A 16,009-nucleotide genomic window follows, 5' to 3' on the forward strand; every position below is an offset into this window, starting at 1 on the left:
CTCGGCCATATATCTCAAGTACTTCAATACATGCAATGCTCACAATTTCACTTATAATATATTCTTGAGAATATATTTGGAGATGAACATGAGATGAAGCATTTAGGAGCTCTCCAGTTTAAATTGTCGTAATTATAGCAAGAGTGTGCGTGCTATTTTGGTTCGATCGGAGTAGGGTCGCGGGTTATTTTTAAAAGGGAATACGTAAACATGGAATATAGAAAACAAACAATATTTCATTATAATATCTAGAGAGCATTTACGCAAGATACATTTTTATTTGGATTTGGATTTGGATTACACTGTGATAGTAGTACTTGTAATTGTCCTCATCTCGAAAGGGCGAGAACTATAAAATATTTAGGAATTCATATTGATGAAAACCTCTCTTGGCATGTCCACATTCAATATATGACTGCTCGTGTCCGTAAGTTAATTTATGTCTTTAAGTTATTAAAAAATTCTGCTGATAATCGAATCCTAACTATTGTTTATAATGCTTTAGCTCAATCGATCATATCTTACGGTATTGCAGTGTGGGGTGGAGCTCCTAAAACAACTATTTTACAGCTTGAAAGAGCCCAGAGAATGATTCTGAAGATTATGACTAAAAAACATTTTAGATACCCAACTACAAAACTATACGCTGACTGTAAAGTCCTGTCGGTGCGGAAACTTTATATCTTAAATATGATACTTCGTACACATGCACACTTAAAATATGATAAACATCTCTTATCAACTATACGTAGGAATAATAAAATAGTTAAACAAGAATCGTGCAGAACCTGTATCGCGGGTAGGCACTCTTATGTAATGGGTCCAAGGCTGTACAACAAAATTTCCCAAATAATATCCATTTATCCACTCACAAAAAATAAACTAAAATTAGTTTTGAAAGAATGGCTTCTTACTTTGAGTTACGAGGATACAGAGGTATTGCTAACTGTTAGGACGTAATACTTAAGTAATGAAAGTAAAATACATTAAAATTAAGTATTTTTTATTTATTTCTATAGACTTAGTGAATGACTGGCTTTATATATCCAGTCATTCGATCCCAAGACCCGTCGTTGGTCGTAGGGCTAAGTGCAAGTGTAATGGGAAAATAATTTTGCCTAAATAAATACAATGATAATTATATCATTTTAAAATATACAAAACCGTTGCTTTCTGGACTGGTGGTTACAACTGAGCTTTGGTATATAATAGTGGTTTATATATTCTTTGTAGTTTTTCTTATTTCTAGTGTTTTCTTTTCTCTCAACAAGTATAAATAAAATGTGATCCAACGAAGTGAGGAGTGGGGGCCTGGTGACCTAAAATACAGGTAATTTTTATTACCTAGTTTAGGCACCAGTCTCACACTTATTTATATGTAATGGAAATGTGTACTTTAATGTAACCAATGTGAGAAAATAAACTCTTTTTATTTTTATTTTTTATTATTTATCATATCATTATATCTCGCCAACTAATAGATTTCGAAGTAGCTATATTAGATTAAATATCTATTATAGTATCTACATATTTTCAATAGCTATTTTTGTTTGTATATGTCGTGGCCATATCGTAGATTTGCTCATTTCATGATATGATCGATCATTTCACGAAATGGTCGCATTTCATGAAATGGCCAACATAGTTTGATCAGATCGTTAAATCGTCAACGTTTCACGATTTGGCCATCCACATTTGGCCAGATCGTATAAAATATTAAGAGTCCATAAAATATTAAAATTCAGAATATTAGAAGCGAATCGTTTTTGCAATAAAAAACAGTTAGGTTAGGTTAGGTTAGACTTTGATAAACAACGCACGAGCCGAGCGAGCAAAGCGAGCGTGCCGCGGCAGCGGCCGGCGAGTGCCAGAAGCAGAATCGCTTTTTAAAAAACAAACAATTATAATACTATAGTAGGATATATAAATATTAAATATATATCCTAAAAGAAAAAATGCGTCTTAAATTATTTTATTTAAGACGCATTTTTTCTTCAATACATATAAGATATCCACATTTTCCATAGTACTCGAACCGTCGTAAATTCTTTGCTATGAATTTCTTCATATTGTTATTAAACGAATTATGAAGTTTTTAACTGCGAATAATTAAATTTTCGCCAGCGCGCGGCCGCCATCTTATCACATAAACACAGAGCTTGCAGCGCCTCTACCAATGATTAATGTAACTATTTTACGATATGATCAAATAATTTTGATCATTTCATGAAAAAACCGCGCGATTAGTTGGCCATATCGTGAAACGATTTCTTATCATTGATCTGATCAAGCCACATCATGATGTGGCCAAACTAAATTGGCCATTTCACGAAATGCGACCATTTCGTGAAATGGCCAGTCATATCATGAAATGAGCAAATTTACGATATGACCACGACATATAGATGAGATGGTTTCTACGTGAACTTAAAAAAAATCGACGCATTTAATAAAAAAAAACAGAATTAAAATCGGTCTGGTCGGTTCTGCTCGATAGCACTCGCTCTATCACGCGGCTTGTTCTAATGTTCAATAAGAACAATCACACCAACCTGAACCAATATTCGATAGCGGTGGGATGGCTCTTGTCCTCCTCCGCGAGCAGGAACCAAACGAACTCGGTGTACGACATGCGCGGCTCGCCGCCCGCCGTCACGCGGTTCTGGTTGCCGCGCGTCACGCAGCCCGATAGCACTCGCTCTATCATACGGCTTGAGAGTGCTGCAACGTTTATATGGTTAGTAAAACGATATATTAGAAAAGTAAAAGAAGAGAGGAACAGCCCAAGAGACTGTCTCGCCAGGCCTATTCTCGTCTAAATAATGGCAATCGTAATATGAGACTAGTTATCGGATATTCTGTGCCCTGTGGTGCACAATACTGCTAACCACATATAGGAAATAAATTGATTGAGCATGAATAACATCCCTGAAAGTAGATCTTTAAATATTTTTATTTTACTCGTTTTTATACGAATTAATTTTTATTATCCATTTTATGAAATTATAAAACTGGTGAAAGTTCACGCCATAAATAAGGGTAATTTAATTGATAAGACTTCTTACCATGGTCATTGTGCCTCGCAAGGTCGTGTCTATCAATGAATAAATCGTGATCCTTATCTAATTCCCAGAATTTGCAGTAAATTACGTAGAAATGTTCATAACTGAAAGAAAATTATTAGTACACGTAAACGAAATTGCTTTAAATAAAATATATACAATTAAATGAAGAAATAATCGTCACTGATATTTCAAATGATTTCTTTGATAGCAAAATAATTTACCGAGAAAAAATGATCAAAGAGCATTTTATTAAAAGTCTGCAACAATTTCAAGAAATAAATTACCTATTCTATTGAACGTTAACAGTATTGAAATAATTGAAAGCTAATTATTCCTAAGTATATCGGCATATATAATTGTAAAGTCCAAAGGTACTTTACGTATAATTACCTAAAGTATTGCGTCACTTGATTGATGTCCTCCTCATCTTCAAGAAGCTGGATAACTTGCAAAAAGTTCGATCTCCTCATCTCCGGAATGGATATCCGACCTGACCACGAGCGGTTCACACAATAGAATATCCTAGCAATCACCTGAAAAAATAAATAATAACTTTAATATTATTATTTACCTGCTGACAAATTTCGCCTATTCTTAAAATAAGGATTTTCTCATTTTTGCAACATTCTTCATTGCTCAGCAATGAATATTGCGCTCGTAAAATGAACTAACTATCCAACACAGAAAGAATTTTTGAATTCGAACCACGAGTTCCTGAGATAAGCCCGTTTAAGCAAATTAAAAATGTAAAAAAAAAAACTTACTTTATAATATGTATTAGTATAATTAGTATAGATTCTCTTAGTTCAGGTTTAGGTATAGATGATTAGATCGGTTATAAACGTACCTATACTTAAATTATTTTCGTTGTTAATATTATACAACGCGTGTTTGAATTTCGATATCTTTGTGGTTTACTCCTGGGTTTTGTTTAATTTTCCTTAATATACCTTTTGACGTACATAAATAACTTACGACATCATGTATTTAAAACAAACATTTTCATTACAACTTTGTTTAGTTTTAAAGCAGATCGGAAATCATACACATAAAAATATAAAAAGGCATTATTTGTTTAACTCGTCGAAAATTACTAGGGTTAATAGAGAGCAAATTCATTGAACTGGTTTAAATATCATTAACCAGTTTATACAATTATCATAATGTTCAGGGTTCGTTTTGAACACGTTTCATTTACTTTTAAAGGTAATTTGCGGACATGAGAAAACATACATTTTTACTTTGAAGTCTTTTTAAATGATGAAAGTTTAGTACGTAGGTAGGTAGTATTATTTTTATTGCCTTTGTTTATAATGCAGAACATAGACAATAAAGACAAAGTCAAGAACACAATTGGGATAAATACTGGCTCATGGGACACCGTATTTTGTTAGTTAAGGGTCAGGGCATCACGGGTAAACTGCTGGACCGATTTCAATAATTATTTTTTTGTTATGTTCGTTATAGTAAGGAGAAGGGTCTTATAAAAGACCTTAAAATATGTGTGCCAAAAGTTAATTAAACTGAATAGATATTAAAAACTTCACGCGCTTGACAGTCCGTGCGAAGGCGGACTGCAGCTAGTAAGTAATAATTTTTAACTATTCTTCAACAAACTATATACTATTTTCACTAGACTTCTTAAAAACTTACAGTATGGACGTATCTCGAGTGGAATTCCGTAGCCTCCTTCAAGAAGGACAGTCCAGGGTGCGTATCAACGACATCCTGGACCAAAGGCACGAAGTCCTCCGGCGCTAATGTGTTACTCTTCCCTCTCGTTAATATGTACACAAATCTGGAAGCTTGGTCGTGGCATTGTGTCGACAGTCTGGAAATAAAAAATGAACATTTTATTAGAAAATAATTTGGTTTTTATTTTTGAAAATCGGTCTAATTAACAGTTGTCAGCGAAATCAGTGAACAATTAACATAGGTAGGTACTTAAATAAGAAAAAAATAATCAATGGAATAGAGTATTAAAAAAGATATACCGGCTGAATTGAGAGCCTCCTTTTTTTTGAAGTCGATTTAAAAGAACCTCCTTCGGGGTCGAATTAAATACTATTTATTTTTGTTATATAATTTATTTTAGAACTTGTATTTCTGTGGATATTTTTAGATACGTTTTACGAGAAATAGAAATCCTCTTCAGAGATCAAACGGTCTTTTATATTATTTAAGGCGACGTTGCTAACTATTTTTGAACACTTCACAGCAAGCTGTTCGCTACAAATAGTACAGAATAAAGAAAAAAATATTTATAAGATATTTTATGTTTTTTGAGTTTTCATCAATTTATCTAGGTTAACTGTAACACTTTCATTTTCAGACGTTCAACAAATTTTGAATGAGCTGCAAACGCCTGAAGTCAAAATATATAAGCTTTAAAATTTCTTAGAGCAGGAAAGTGATAAACGAGCTTTTGCACTTTGCATGTTGAGAGCAACGCGTTAGGTCATTTATTTATTTACTTTAATACATTTCTTGTATTATCAATTCTCGTTTTCAGAAACGACATAGATATCCGTATACAATTACGAATAAAAAATAATCGAAAAAACTGTTTTACTGAAAAATTGGTTGACTTACATGATAAAATATATTATATAGTGAAATATCCTTTACATTAGGAGTCACTTGATTAAAAATATAAAATTGAACGCATTACGCAATATAGTACATTGTACATTTTTATTAAATTCAAAAGGTTATACGTGTGCATCTTTTGCGATAGCGAAATTCGAAAAATATTTTCTATGTGAGTTCTTTGACTATTAATAAGTTACGTAGTAAAAGTCAAGTTCGGTTCGAGTTATTTACGATTAATTTGCGGTGTTCATGTGTGAAAGTATTAAGTACTTTATACTAAAACCACATATGGTTTGCGTTTTAGATATTATTGAATCCATAAATATATACGTAAGTCGGAGAGTTAAGGATAGGTACACGTCTTCTCTGTTAAAAATAGCTCGTCTAAATAAGATTGATGGATTTTATTTTACAAGCTAACATCCCACATGAAACAAATTGAAGTTGGTTTCGATATTCATTCAATTTTGATATTCTGGTTATATTATCGTAAGAGAGGTAGGTAGAGCTGACAAAAATTCAATTAAGGCTTACGTCTTTAGGTTTATTTTTTGGAAATTTGTATTGATTGGAAATTGGTATACGACAAATTTTTAAAGCGATCTCTTTATTCAATTAAAGTTTAAAAGCAATAAAAAGCTCTCATTCCTCAAAACCTCGAATGTCAAATCGACCATTTAAGCAGATGTGAACAGCATCTGCCCCATAATGTAAAACGAGACACGGGACTTTATTTTCTCAATAAATGTCAATGGAAATTTTATAAGAACCAAGTCTATATTTAATATTCTTGAGTTGAATATTCTGGAAATTAACCATGCATACGAAGAGGCAAATTTATTCCGAGATAGCCATCATAGCACCTGATGAATTATTATTCAGTTTTCCAGATGTCTTTTATGAAATCTTGGAGTTTCAAGTTGAAATGAATTTCAGAACTGTTATAAATGAAAATTCAAGTATTCAAAGCTTGGCTATTTTCTTATATATAGGCACGAAGCGGGGATAGAGCCTACTTTCTTAAAAGGCTTTCAGCTGATTAAATTACATAACGTGCTGTATAAGGTCGTTCTTTTAAGGTTATATGTACAATCTCTAGCAATATAGTCTTGATTTGACTCTGGATTGTTGCTTATATTATTTGCTTATATTTGAGTTTTGGCAATTTGCTTTAAAATTCTGAAAATTTGAAAAAGTTTATTTAGTAAGTAAAATCTTGCCACCTATATAATTTGTGAATGATTTTCTATTTAGCTAATATTATTTAATTACATAACGATTTATAATCTGTATTTAAAATAGTTTTGCAACACACATCCGCACATCTCACTTTTGAATTTATTATGAAAACATATCTTCGAACTTTTCACGAGAATTATCTCAATTAATCTCATTTATCCGTTCGCCATTTATTGTTTATATTAATGCTTGCATATTATTTTAGAATTTGGAAAATTACGAAACATGCACCATGTGAAAAATGACAGCATTACATCCAATATTGCTATAATCTCATATTATGATGATGATTGCAAGATAATAATGGCCCAATGCCTTTCCTAAACTTTCCACTCGTAATTGTTTAATGAAACAATAATTCAATGTATACTTACTCTCTCCAAAAGTCTATAAACTTGTGTCCGTCAACCGGCGCGTGGAGGTTTTGCTGTGTCGCTAAGAACAAAGGCATTTTCCAGTACAGAGGACATTCGCATGCCTTTACTATGTGCTTGAAACTTTCACGAGGAACCTGAAATTAAATATTAAAAATTAATAAATTAATGTTGATTACAGACTAGCTTACACCCACGACTTTGTACGTGCATCCCCGTTTTTCCCCGTTTCCGCAAGAATTTCGGGAAATCCTTTCTTAGCGGACGTCCTAACATGCATGCTGCATGCCAAATTTCAGACCCACGTCCAGTGGTTTGGGCTGTGCGTTGATAGATCACTATATCAGTCACCTTTGAGTTTTATATATGTATATAGATTTACCATCTAGGGTTACTATGTCAGTATTGCTTCATGAATTTTGAATAAATCTGATGTCGGTAAAAAATTGGCACCAGTTTTACTTCATGGCATAGAGTCCGTATGGCATATAGCAGTATAATGTAAAAAATTAATACCAATTTCTTATTAAATAGGTTATTTTTTTGGATTCAATAATTCTTTGTCAGGAAAGTACCTAACATTAATAAATCTCTGTGTGATATATACTGTATTAGGTGTGTCCATAATAACGTCTAATTTATTCGCAGTCAGGTTTTTAACAAATGCTATGACTGATTTGTTTTCCATCTTATTTGTATAACTTAAAGCGAATTAATTACGGTTATTAAAATGCTGCTTATAATGTGTCGACTTCACACAAACGCAGTGCTGTTAATCCGCTACGCGAGTTCATCGATTTCGATTAAAATAGTGCAAGGCAATATCAACATTACTGCGTTAATTTAAAAGCTAGACTCGTGTACAGATATTTGCTTTCTATTTGACGTGGTCACTCATACACGTGTCCCGTGGGTGGCCTATTCGACTTCCGCCATTATTGAATATAGGGCGCGCTGACACATGTCGTCAGCGATGCGTAAATAACGACTTGTATGTAATGAACCTTATCGCGAAAATAGTCAACTTATTTTGCATAAAATGCAAACATAGAAAACAAGATTTATAACATGGTTGTTTTTTAATTGACGTATTTGTTTAGAATTATCAACTGTGAAACGTGGTGAAACTGTAAAAGCTTTAAGCTTATTATACTATCAGCAAAGTATTCTTCTGTTGGTAAACTTCTAATAAAGTATCATTAAAAACATGTTCATACGCTTCGTCGTTTTTGTGAACGTCGCGTTGCGGTCGGTCGAAAATAAATTCAATTTTCCTCATAATAAGTTTGCTCAAATATTGATTAAGTAAAACAACAGAACATACTCGTACTACAATATTGCCCACTACACCTACACCGCGAGTCAACCTCCCACAACACACTACTACGCATTTAGTATTTACTAGGACGTGTATGTGTGATTGCGATTGCAACTTTTTCGCGCCGCCCTTTCTGATTGTCTGTGCTAAATCTTCACCCCAAGCCTGTTCGGGGTTATCGACCTGCGGAAGTAGGTCACGTCGGTGTAACTAGCCTATTTATAGAGGACTATATCTTTGACAGACCGATACACTTGTGCAACGATGGAAAGTGGTTCAAGTGCTTTTATGACACTAGTCTGTATAAGATCTATGCTCGGCGATTTTTGTTTTAACAGAATATGATCCAATTTGTATGCTTTAGGTTTCGTAACTAAACTTCTGATGTTTTAAATTTTCATGGTCTTGTTCCTCAATATATAAATGAAATAAATAGTACTGAAATATAAAGTCAAAGTAAAACATTAATTATCATTTGGATTCAGAATACAACGTATTATTTATTAACCTAATAATATAATAAAGACGAATCCTTAAAACTTATCCATGTAGGTACTAGTAAATATTCGGATCATTTAAGAGTTATTTGAGTAGTCAAATCTAAGTATGATAGATAGGTAATTTTTGTGGTAATTTTACATAATTTAATATTGATTAATGTTCCCTGTTAACTAGGAACTAATAATTCAATTTCCATAAGGGAATCATTGTAAGTGAGCAAATAGATACTAATGCGCAGATCAAAGCTTCAGAACAATAATTACATCAATGTAATGTTGATATTGATATTGTAACAAAATAGAAACCGGAGTGAGTCGTAATATCCATAAGCTGTTAAGTCCTAACGTAACAGGAAAGTTTTGATGGGTTTTTAAACCGCTTTCAATCGATGTAGCGTAAGAGATTGTTTCTTTGTACAATTAAGAATTCTTAATGTGACTAAATATGGATTTGCTTAACGATGTTGCTTTAGTTGGATGTTTTTTCATCTAATCAATCTAATTTATAGCTCATTAAATCCGAGGCTCATTATCAAGTTAGTCTTCCCGATTGGTAAGTAAAGAAATATGGCTTGTATTATGGCTTTTCTAATAAAAAAAATAGAATTTACAGTTAAGTCAAAAAAATATGAATAGCATAGCACAAAATTAGAAGCTAAAAACATACATAATATATAACCTATTTATACTTTACCGATTGCGATAATAGCACAGCCTCTAAAATCTTTCGTTTCACCGTGATTTTTTTACAAAATTTGTATAATTCTTATGAAATCGAATTTAATGCATAATAAATAAAAAGCACTTACTAAAAGTATGCAATATCTTTTAAAGCTTTAAGAGCAATAAGTGAGAAAGTAAACAGAAAAACACAAGTCATGTCGACACTTTGGTGGTTGTTTTGTGCCTTCAACCTAAATATTATGGCGAATCGAAATGGGGTCGTTGTAATAGCAAGCCTTTAATGGCAGACCCACAAACAATTATGTTATTATCCTGACGATGTTTTAAAAATTTTTGGGATTTTATAGTTCAATTACATTATTTCTTCAAACAAATAAAGTTTTTTCTTTTAGAAGTTTTACAAGAAATTTCAGGCAGAAATAGTAAGTAGGTTTGTATTGGATACGGAACAAGAAAAAAAAAATATTTTGCTTAATACACCGATAATTGTTCTAGTTTCAACTAACTTTTAACTGTAAACTGAAAACAAAGGTTTTATTTTTAAAATTCAATAGAAATAATATCATGAACATTACCTATTTGAAAACATGACACAAACAAATACCTACCTCCATTTTGTTGTTAACTTAAATATGAACTTATCTTAAATCTACCTTCATCAATTATTGGAATTGAATTTAAAGGTATTATAAAATTTTATTATTATTCGGTCTTACTTCGGTAAACTTTGCAACGTTACTTTGTTTTTTATGTCTCCCAAGTCCCAACTCTAGTAAAAGTTTAAAGCGCCTGAGGCGAGCATTTGCTAACTCTTGTATGTGCATTTCTTTAACGACGTCTACGTCGTAAAATTGATTAAATATATTATGAGTTGTTATCCAATCTAATTATGGGCAATGGAATTGAAATATCTACATATTATCCGACTTAAATATCTTCAAACATGGCCGAAGCATATTATAATAGAGCGCTTTGTTAAAATCTGTTATGTTTGAAGTCTATTTCGTTGTTTATAATAAATTAATGAATTGTATTACGTATTACCGCTGCCAAAATATATCAGCGATGTTTAGTACAAAATCGTAAACTTGGGCAATTTAAATCGATCTCAACGGTAGTGCCAAGAATTTGGTGTTAAATTCTGAAAATTTATTGTTCTTTTTTTCATATCGCTACATTCAACAAAAGTTCTGAAAATATTGTAATTGATTATACAGAGGGGATTCATTCTGTTATTTAAAAAAAAATTGTTGGTTGTATATTTGTACTATTTTCAAATATTTCTTGTGAATTATATTTTCAAACTCATACATAAAACAAACGTTTTATTAATTACTTTCTCTATCTCCTATTATTATATCCTAGTAGCGTCCTCTTATTTTCCTTCATAAGCCACTGCAATGCATAAACTGTGAACGTGCTTTCATCGCTTAAATTGCCTTCATAAAGCGACCGAGCATTTCAAGAAAATGCCTAGGTACAAGGTTAATCATCCAAAATATATAGGATCGGATTATTTCGCTTTTAGGCTTACCGTTAGAGAGCTAGGATCCTTTTCAAGCTTCTTAGGCTTTCAGTTATTTTTATTTGCAGCTTTTTACGATACTCTTGTGTTGTCTGGCTGTAATATAACGTAAGTATATGTGCGTAGACCTTTTTTCATAAAAAAACGACGGCTTTAAAATGGCGGCAATACGGATTAATTGAATTATAATGTTGAATAGAAAGAGTAAATTATGTATTGTATATTAATAAATTATTAATTATTTATTATAATTATTTATTATATAAAAAATGTTGTGTGGTTTTATGAAACCACGGTAAAAGTGAAACTGTTCGAACGGTTCCGAACACTGCTTTGTGTAGCGCATGTCGCGTGACGGTCGGCTGCCGAGTAGGTATACCTACTCGGCAGCCGCGATACATGCGACATGCGCTACACAGACCAAAAAGTTTGAGACGATGTAATAAAAGTTTCACTTTAATTATATATTATAATACCTATACATAATTAAATTGTATATTTTTCAAATAAAAATGAAAAATTGATAACAGTGTTTTAAAATGTTTTCTCAGGTTTAAACTGAAGTTTAACTCCACATTTTAACCTCAATGAAGTGTCTGAAACTAGTATTCATTAAAAGAAATAATTCTGTTTACCGACCTAAATGTATTTTAAAACTTCAAGTAAACTTTGTTTGATAAAATAAGGATTAAACAGAAACTTTTCTAAATACATATATATAACATAATATTTATAAGTCTAAATACATAAAAAGAATGGTTGTAAAGAAATAGAAGATTGAGATGGAATAGACATGTAAATGAAGGTCACTGACATTTTTTGTAAAGAAAATTTCGTTACCGTTGTGTTTAAGTATCGGTGTACTCTCAGTGAAGAGTACTTTTGGTACTTAGACGTATGAACACACAGACTAACAAGACGGTACCTCGGTTAGTATGATTTGGAGCCGAGCCAAGCTGCCCTGATGCTTTACTTAACTATATCAATATTGGAATTGAAGTCGATTTAATCTCATTTAATTCCAATATGGATCTGTATCATTTACATTTTGTAACAAGGGATCTATTTTTGGATAATGAAACACTGAAAACATTCGCTATTCAGACTGATTTTAATTAATTAATATAAAATGTTATATCAATTATTGTTGATTAATTTCAGTTTTTATTCCAGCCTTAAAAAGATACAAAAAGTTTATGTTATAAAATATATAAAATCATTAAAAGAGACTAGCTGTTATTTATTAAAATTATTAGTGTTGATAAATATTCATTATCTACACGTTATTTACGACGGGTTTCATTTTTATTTTAAACGCTAATTTGTTTTCTGTTTAATGGTGCATAAAAACATTCATTTAAGATGCTATTTTTACACATTAATAGTCTGTAGAAATAGCCGCACAAAAATGCAAAGCGCCCCATAAAACTGTCTCGCGGTATTGTGAAATTTTCATATTCTCGATGTAATATGAACAAACGTGTTTTATTCATAAAGATTTTCAATGCGTCTGTAGTCTGTAGAATAGACTGAATATAATATTGAAACCACAATACTTTTTATAACAGTAACGTATGATAAGAATAATAAATTAAGTATATAAATTCTGCTATTGTCTGGAATCTAGACAAGACGAATAAAGCGCCTTAAAAATAATGTTCTAATTTGTTACGCAGTCCTTGTGAATTGCATAATTTTACAATTTACTGTTATCTATTATTATAAAGATAGCCTTGATATAACTTTTCTTCTTCTTAAAAATTGTTTTATTCATTGAATTGTAAGTAAAGTTAGTCTATGTAAGAGGTTTACTCTATCATATCGCAACATTAATCATTAAACACAATAATTACGTGGTTTCAATAAGACGTTGCGTAATCTACGGGAATAAATAATAATCTAGTTGAGAATTTAGTATTGAATTAATCGATAAAATATGTTTGGTAAAACTCTTTATGCTTTTTTAAAAACTTACCCTACCTGTACTTGATTTATTATATTTTAATTGTAAAATGATATAAATGTAGAGACTCAAGCCTCAAGAACATATTTAAGTATATGTAAGTAATTACACATAAAAATATCGAGATACATATTTGAATATCTGCACATGATTCGTACGTAAATTATTTCTCATCGTATGACCTTTATAAATTCCTTAAAAGTCTGTAAAACGCGACCTCACTTTTAGATCGCAGTTTGATATTTAATATTTAAAATCTAATCTAGGCTCAAAGATTTAGTTTAAAGCAGTTTGTCTATAGCGCGAGTAGGTACCTGAATATTTCACACTTGTTACGTGAACCTAAAATTATAGGTTCTGTATTTTCTATTTCGAAATTGATATTTCGTTCTTGACTACTATTTATTATAAACTTCAATTGTAACTTTTTTTTAAATTGATCCTAAAGTAATAATTAATAAATGATGTCGGCATTATACGTATAAATGAGTTTAAAAACTAAAGTTTATTTTTATTTGGTTTAATTTCCGTAATAATGACTTTATGAACAAAGACTAATTCTTAATTAAAGTTTCCATTACCTACCTAATGAGAGACAACTTTTACAAACGTTTAGATATTATAAAAAGTTAATAACATATCAATAGCTCGACAGCTAAATCCAATTAAGTTATATAATGAAAGGTGATAGTAAATTCTAATGCTATCCAAGATTAGTACAAGGCATGATTACATAACTAGTAGAGCACTAAGTTTTAAAAAGTTTTATTTAATATTTCCTTTCAAGTTTACACATAAAAACAAGAACAATGGAAGTTTCTTTCATGAGTAAAATGCAGGAAAATTTTCACCGTGACTATAATATATTTAAAAGACGCAAGTTTTTTTGTTAAATAATTAATATACATAATAACAAAAACTAAAGCATTATTATACATATAGGTATGTATTTATTATTTTTTTAATTATCGGAAACATTTCTTTAATTTTCTTATTTTCGTTTGTTTGAATATTATATGAATATTTAAATCTGAGAATGAAATGTTTCAAACACCCTCGAGTTTATTATTGGTTTAAAAAGTTGCTATCACCTTATTTGTAAAAATCCTGGCCTTCGAGTGAATATTGTTGCACACAATACTAAACATATTACACGGGCGTGCCTCATTTAAATGATTTGTTATATTCAAATAGTATTATGTAACTGCTTTATCTGTCAATCAGAGTATTAACAATGTTACGTATTCAATGACTATTCAGTACAAAGTCTGTAAATCTTATTTTTATGTAACGTTAGGTTTAGATACCATGTTTAGAACATTTAGCAAGTCTTCGCAATAATTATTCTTGAATGTATTGCCAAATTGTATAGAGTAATAGGACATATTGTTATAATTTAGGGGCTTCTCTAACAGATGCTAGTTTTAATCGATGATTTGTTTGGTACATTGCGTACGTGCCTTTTACTTTATATATTTATTGCTTTTAGTCCATAATCTGCAGACATACGAAATTTCAGAAACATCGATTGGGCGGGAAAAGACGCCCCCGGGTCGCAACGATATGAAATTTAAGTTGTTCCAAAAGACTGGAATTTGAGGCACATAATATCGCCAGGAATGGCATGGTTGTCGATCGCCATATACTAGGTCGTTTGGCCGATATTTTTGCTTGTCGAATTGTGTAGATTTATTGTCCCTAAAAGTCATACATCATGTCGTGCCTTACGGTGGTCAAAAAGATCTCAATCCAAATTACAAACGCGTATTTTATGCTGTGAATACATTTCAATAAATCACCATAAGTTGAACATTTATTTAGTCTCAGGACATTCAATGGACACATTTTCGTAATAGCAGTTTGCTTTTGTTTGTGTGTTTGATAAATATTGTACTTCATAATTTTCTCTATTTAGTAAGTAGGTAAACGAGATCATATTATATTCAATCTCAAGTTAGATGCTAAATATAAATTTAAAATTTAGTTCATAAAAACGTTTCTTCTTAATCCTCAACATTCACCAACGATATTTTATGAATGATTCACTCAAACAACGATTTAAAGTTTCGGACTATTCACAACTTTCGTACTTTAAAGTTCACTGTAGAATGGATCGTTTAATTACTATTTTGCTGTTGTTTATCTATTAAGAATAATTAATAATAATATTCTTACCTGACTATTTGGAAATGTAGCGAAGGCGGATTGGACCTTGTGCAGCGCATGATCCTGCTGATGGGCTGGCGGGGGCCGTCCCTTGGGGAAGTAGAAGCGCGGTATGACCCGGGAAGGTCCCGCCGCGCGAACCGACCGCTGAAGGGTCGTGTGTGGTGGCGCTGATGACGGCTTTGAAGGTGTTGATGCTGTGTAGTTCTGCAAACAAATGAAATACGTTATTTACTACATAATAAACTACTTACTACAACCTGCCGTCTGTCCCTATGTATGATTATAGAGAAAGTTTTATATATAAATAAGAAGCATAATATATTAGAGTACCTACCTATATTTAGTATCAGCCTGTAACTCATGTAAAGCCGGGAGAGAGAGCCGTTATTTAAACGGTACCTATAAGTATTAATATGTATTTGTAGGTACATATTAATCGTTTAAACACGAATACATAATCTTCTTTATATATAAAAATGAATCGCAAAATGTGTTGGTAAGCGCATAACTCGAGAACGGCTGAACCGATTTCGATAATTCTTTTTTTATTATATTCCTTGAAGTACGAGGATGGTTCTTA

General features: G+C 31.6%; 1 protein-coding gene across 1 annotated transcript in view; it reads right to left on the reverse strand.

Annotated features, from left to right (window-relative positions):
* LOC149489904 (uncharacterized) overlaps positions 1 to 16,009 on the reverse strand; it is a 97,326-nt gene that overhangs the window by 7,164 nt on the left and 74,153 nt on the right. Inside the window, exons 2-7 of the mRNA XM_089714674.1 lie at positions 15,436 to 15,633; positions 7,271 to 7,407; positions 4,719 to 4,896; positions 3,456 to 3,598; positions 3,066 to 3,166; positions 2,553 to 2,721 (exon numbers count right to left, since the gene is read on the reverse strand). Of these exons, the coding sequence (XP_089570800.1) occupies positions 2,553 to 2,721; positions 3,066 to 3,166; positions 3,456 to 3,598; positions 4,719 to 4,896; positions 7,271 to 7,407; positions 15,436 to 15,633 (926 nt within the window). The remainder of the gene's footprint in view (positions 1 to 2,552; positions 2,722 to 3,065; positions 3,167 to 3,455; positions 3,599 to 4,718; positions 4,897 to 7,270; positions 7,408 to 15,435; positions 15,634 to 16,009) is intronic.

Source organism: Colias philodice, chromosome 3, assembly GCF_061535455.1.
Source record: "Colias philodice isolate Cphi_HAF_F1 chromosome 3, ilColPhil1 Martin Lab GWU primary, whole genome shotgun sequence".
Taxonomy (NCBI): domain Eukaryota; kingdom Metazoa; phylum Arthropoda; class Insecta; order Lepidoptera; family Pieridae; genus Colias; species Colias philodice.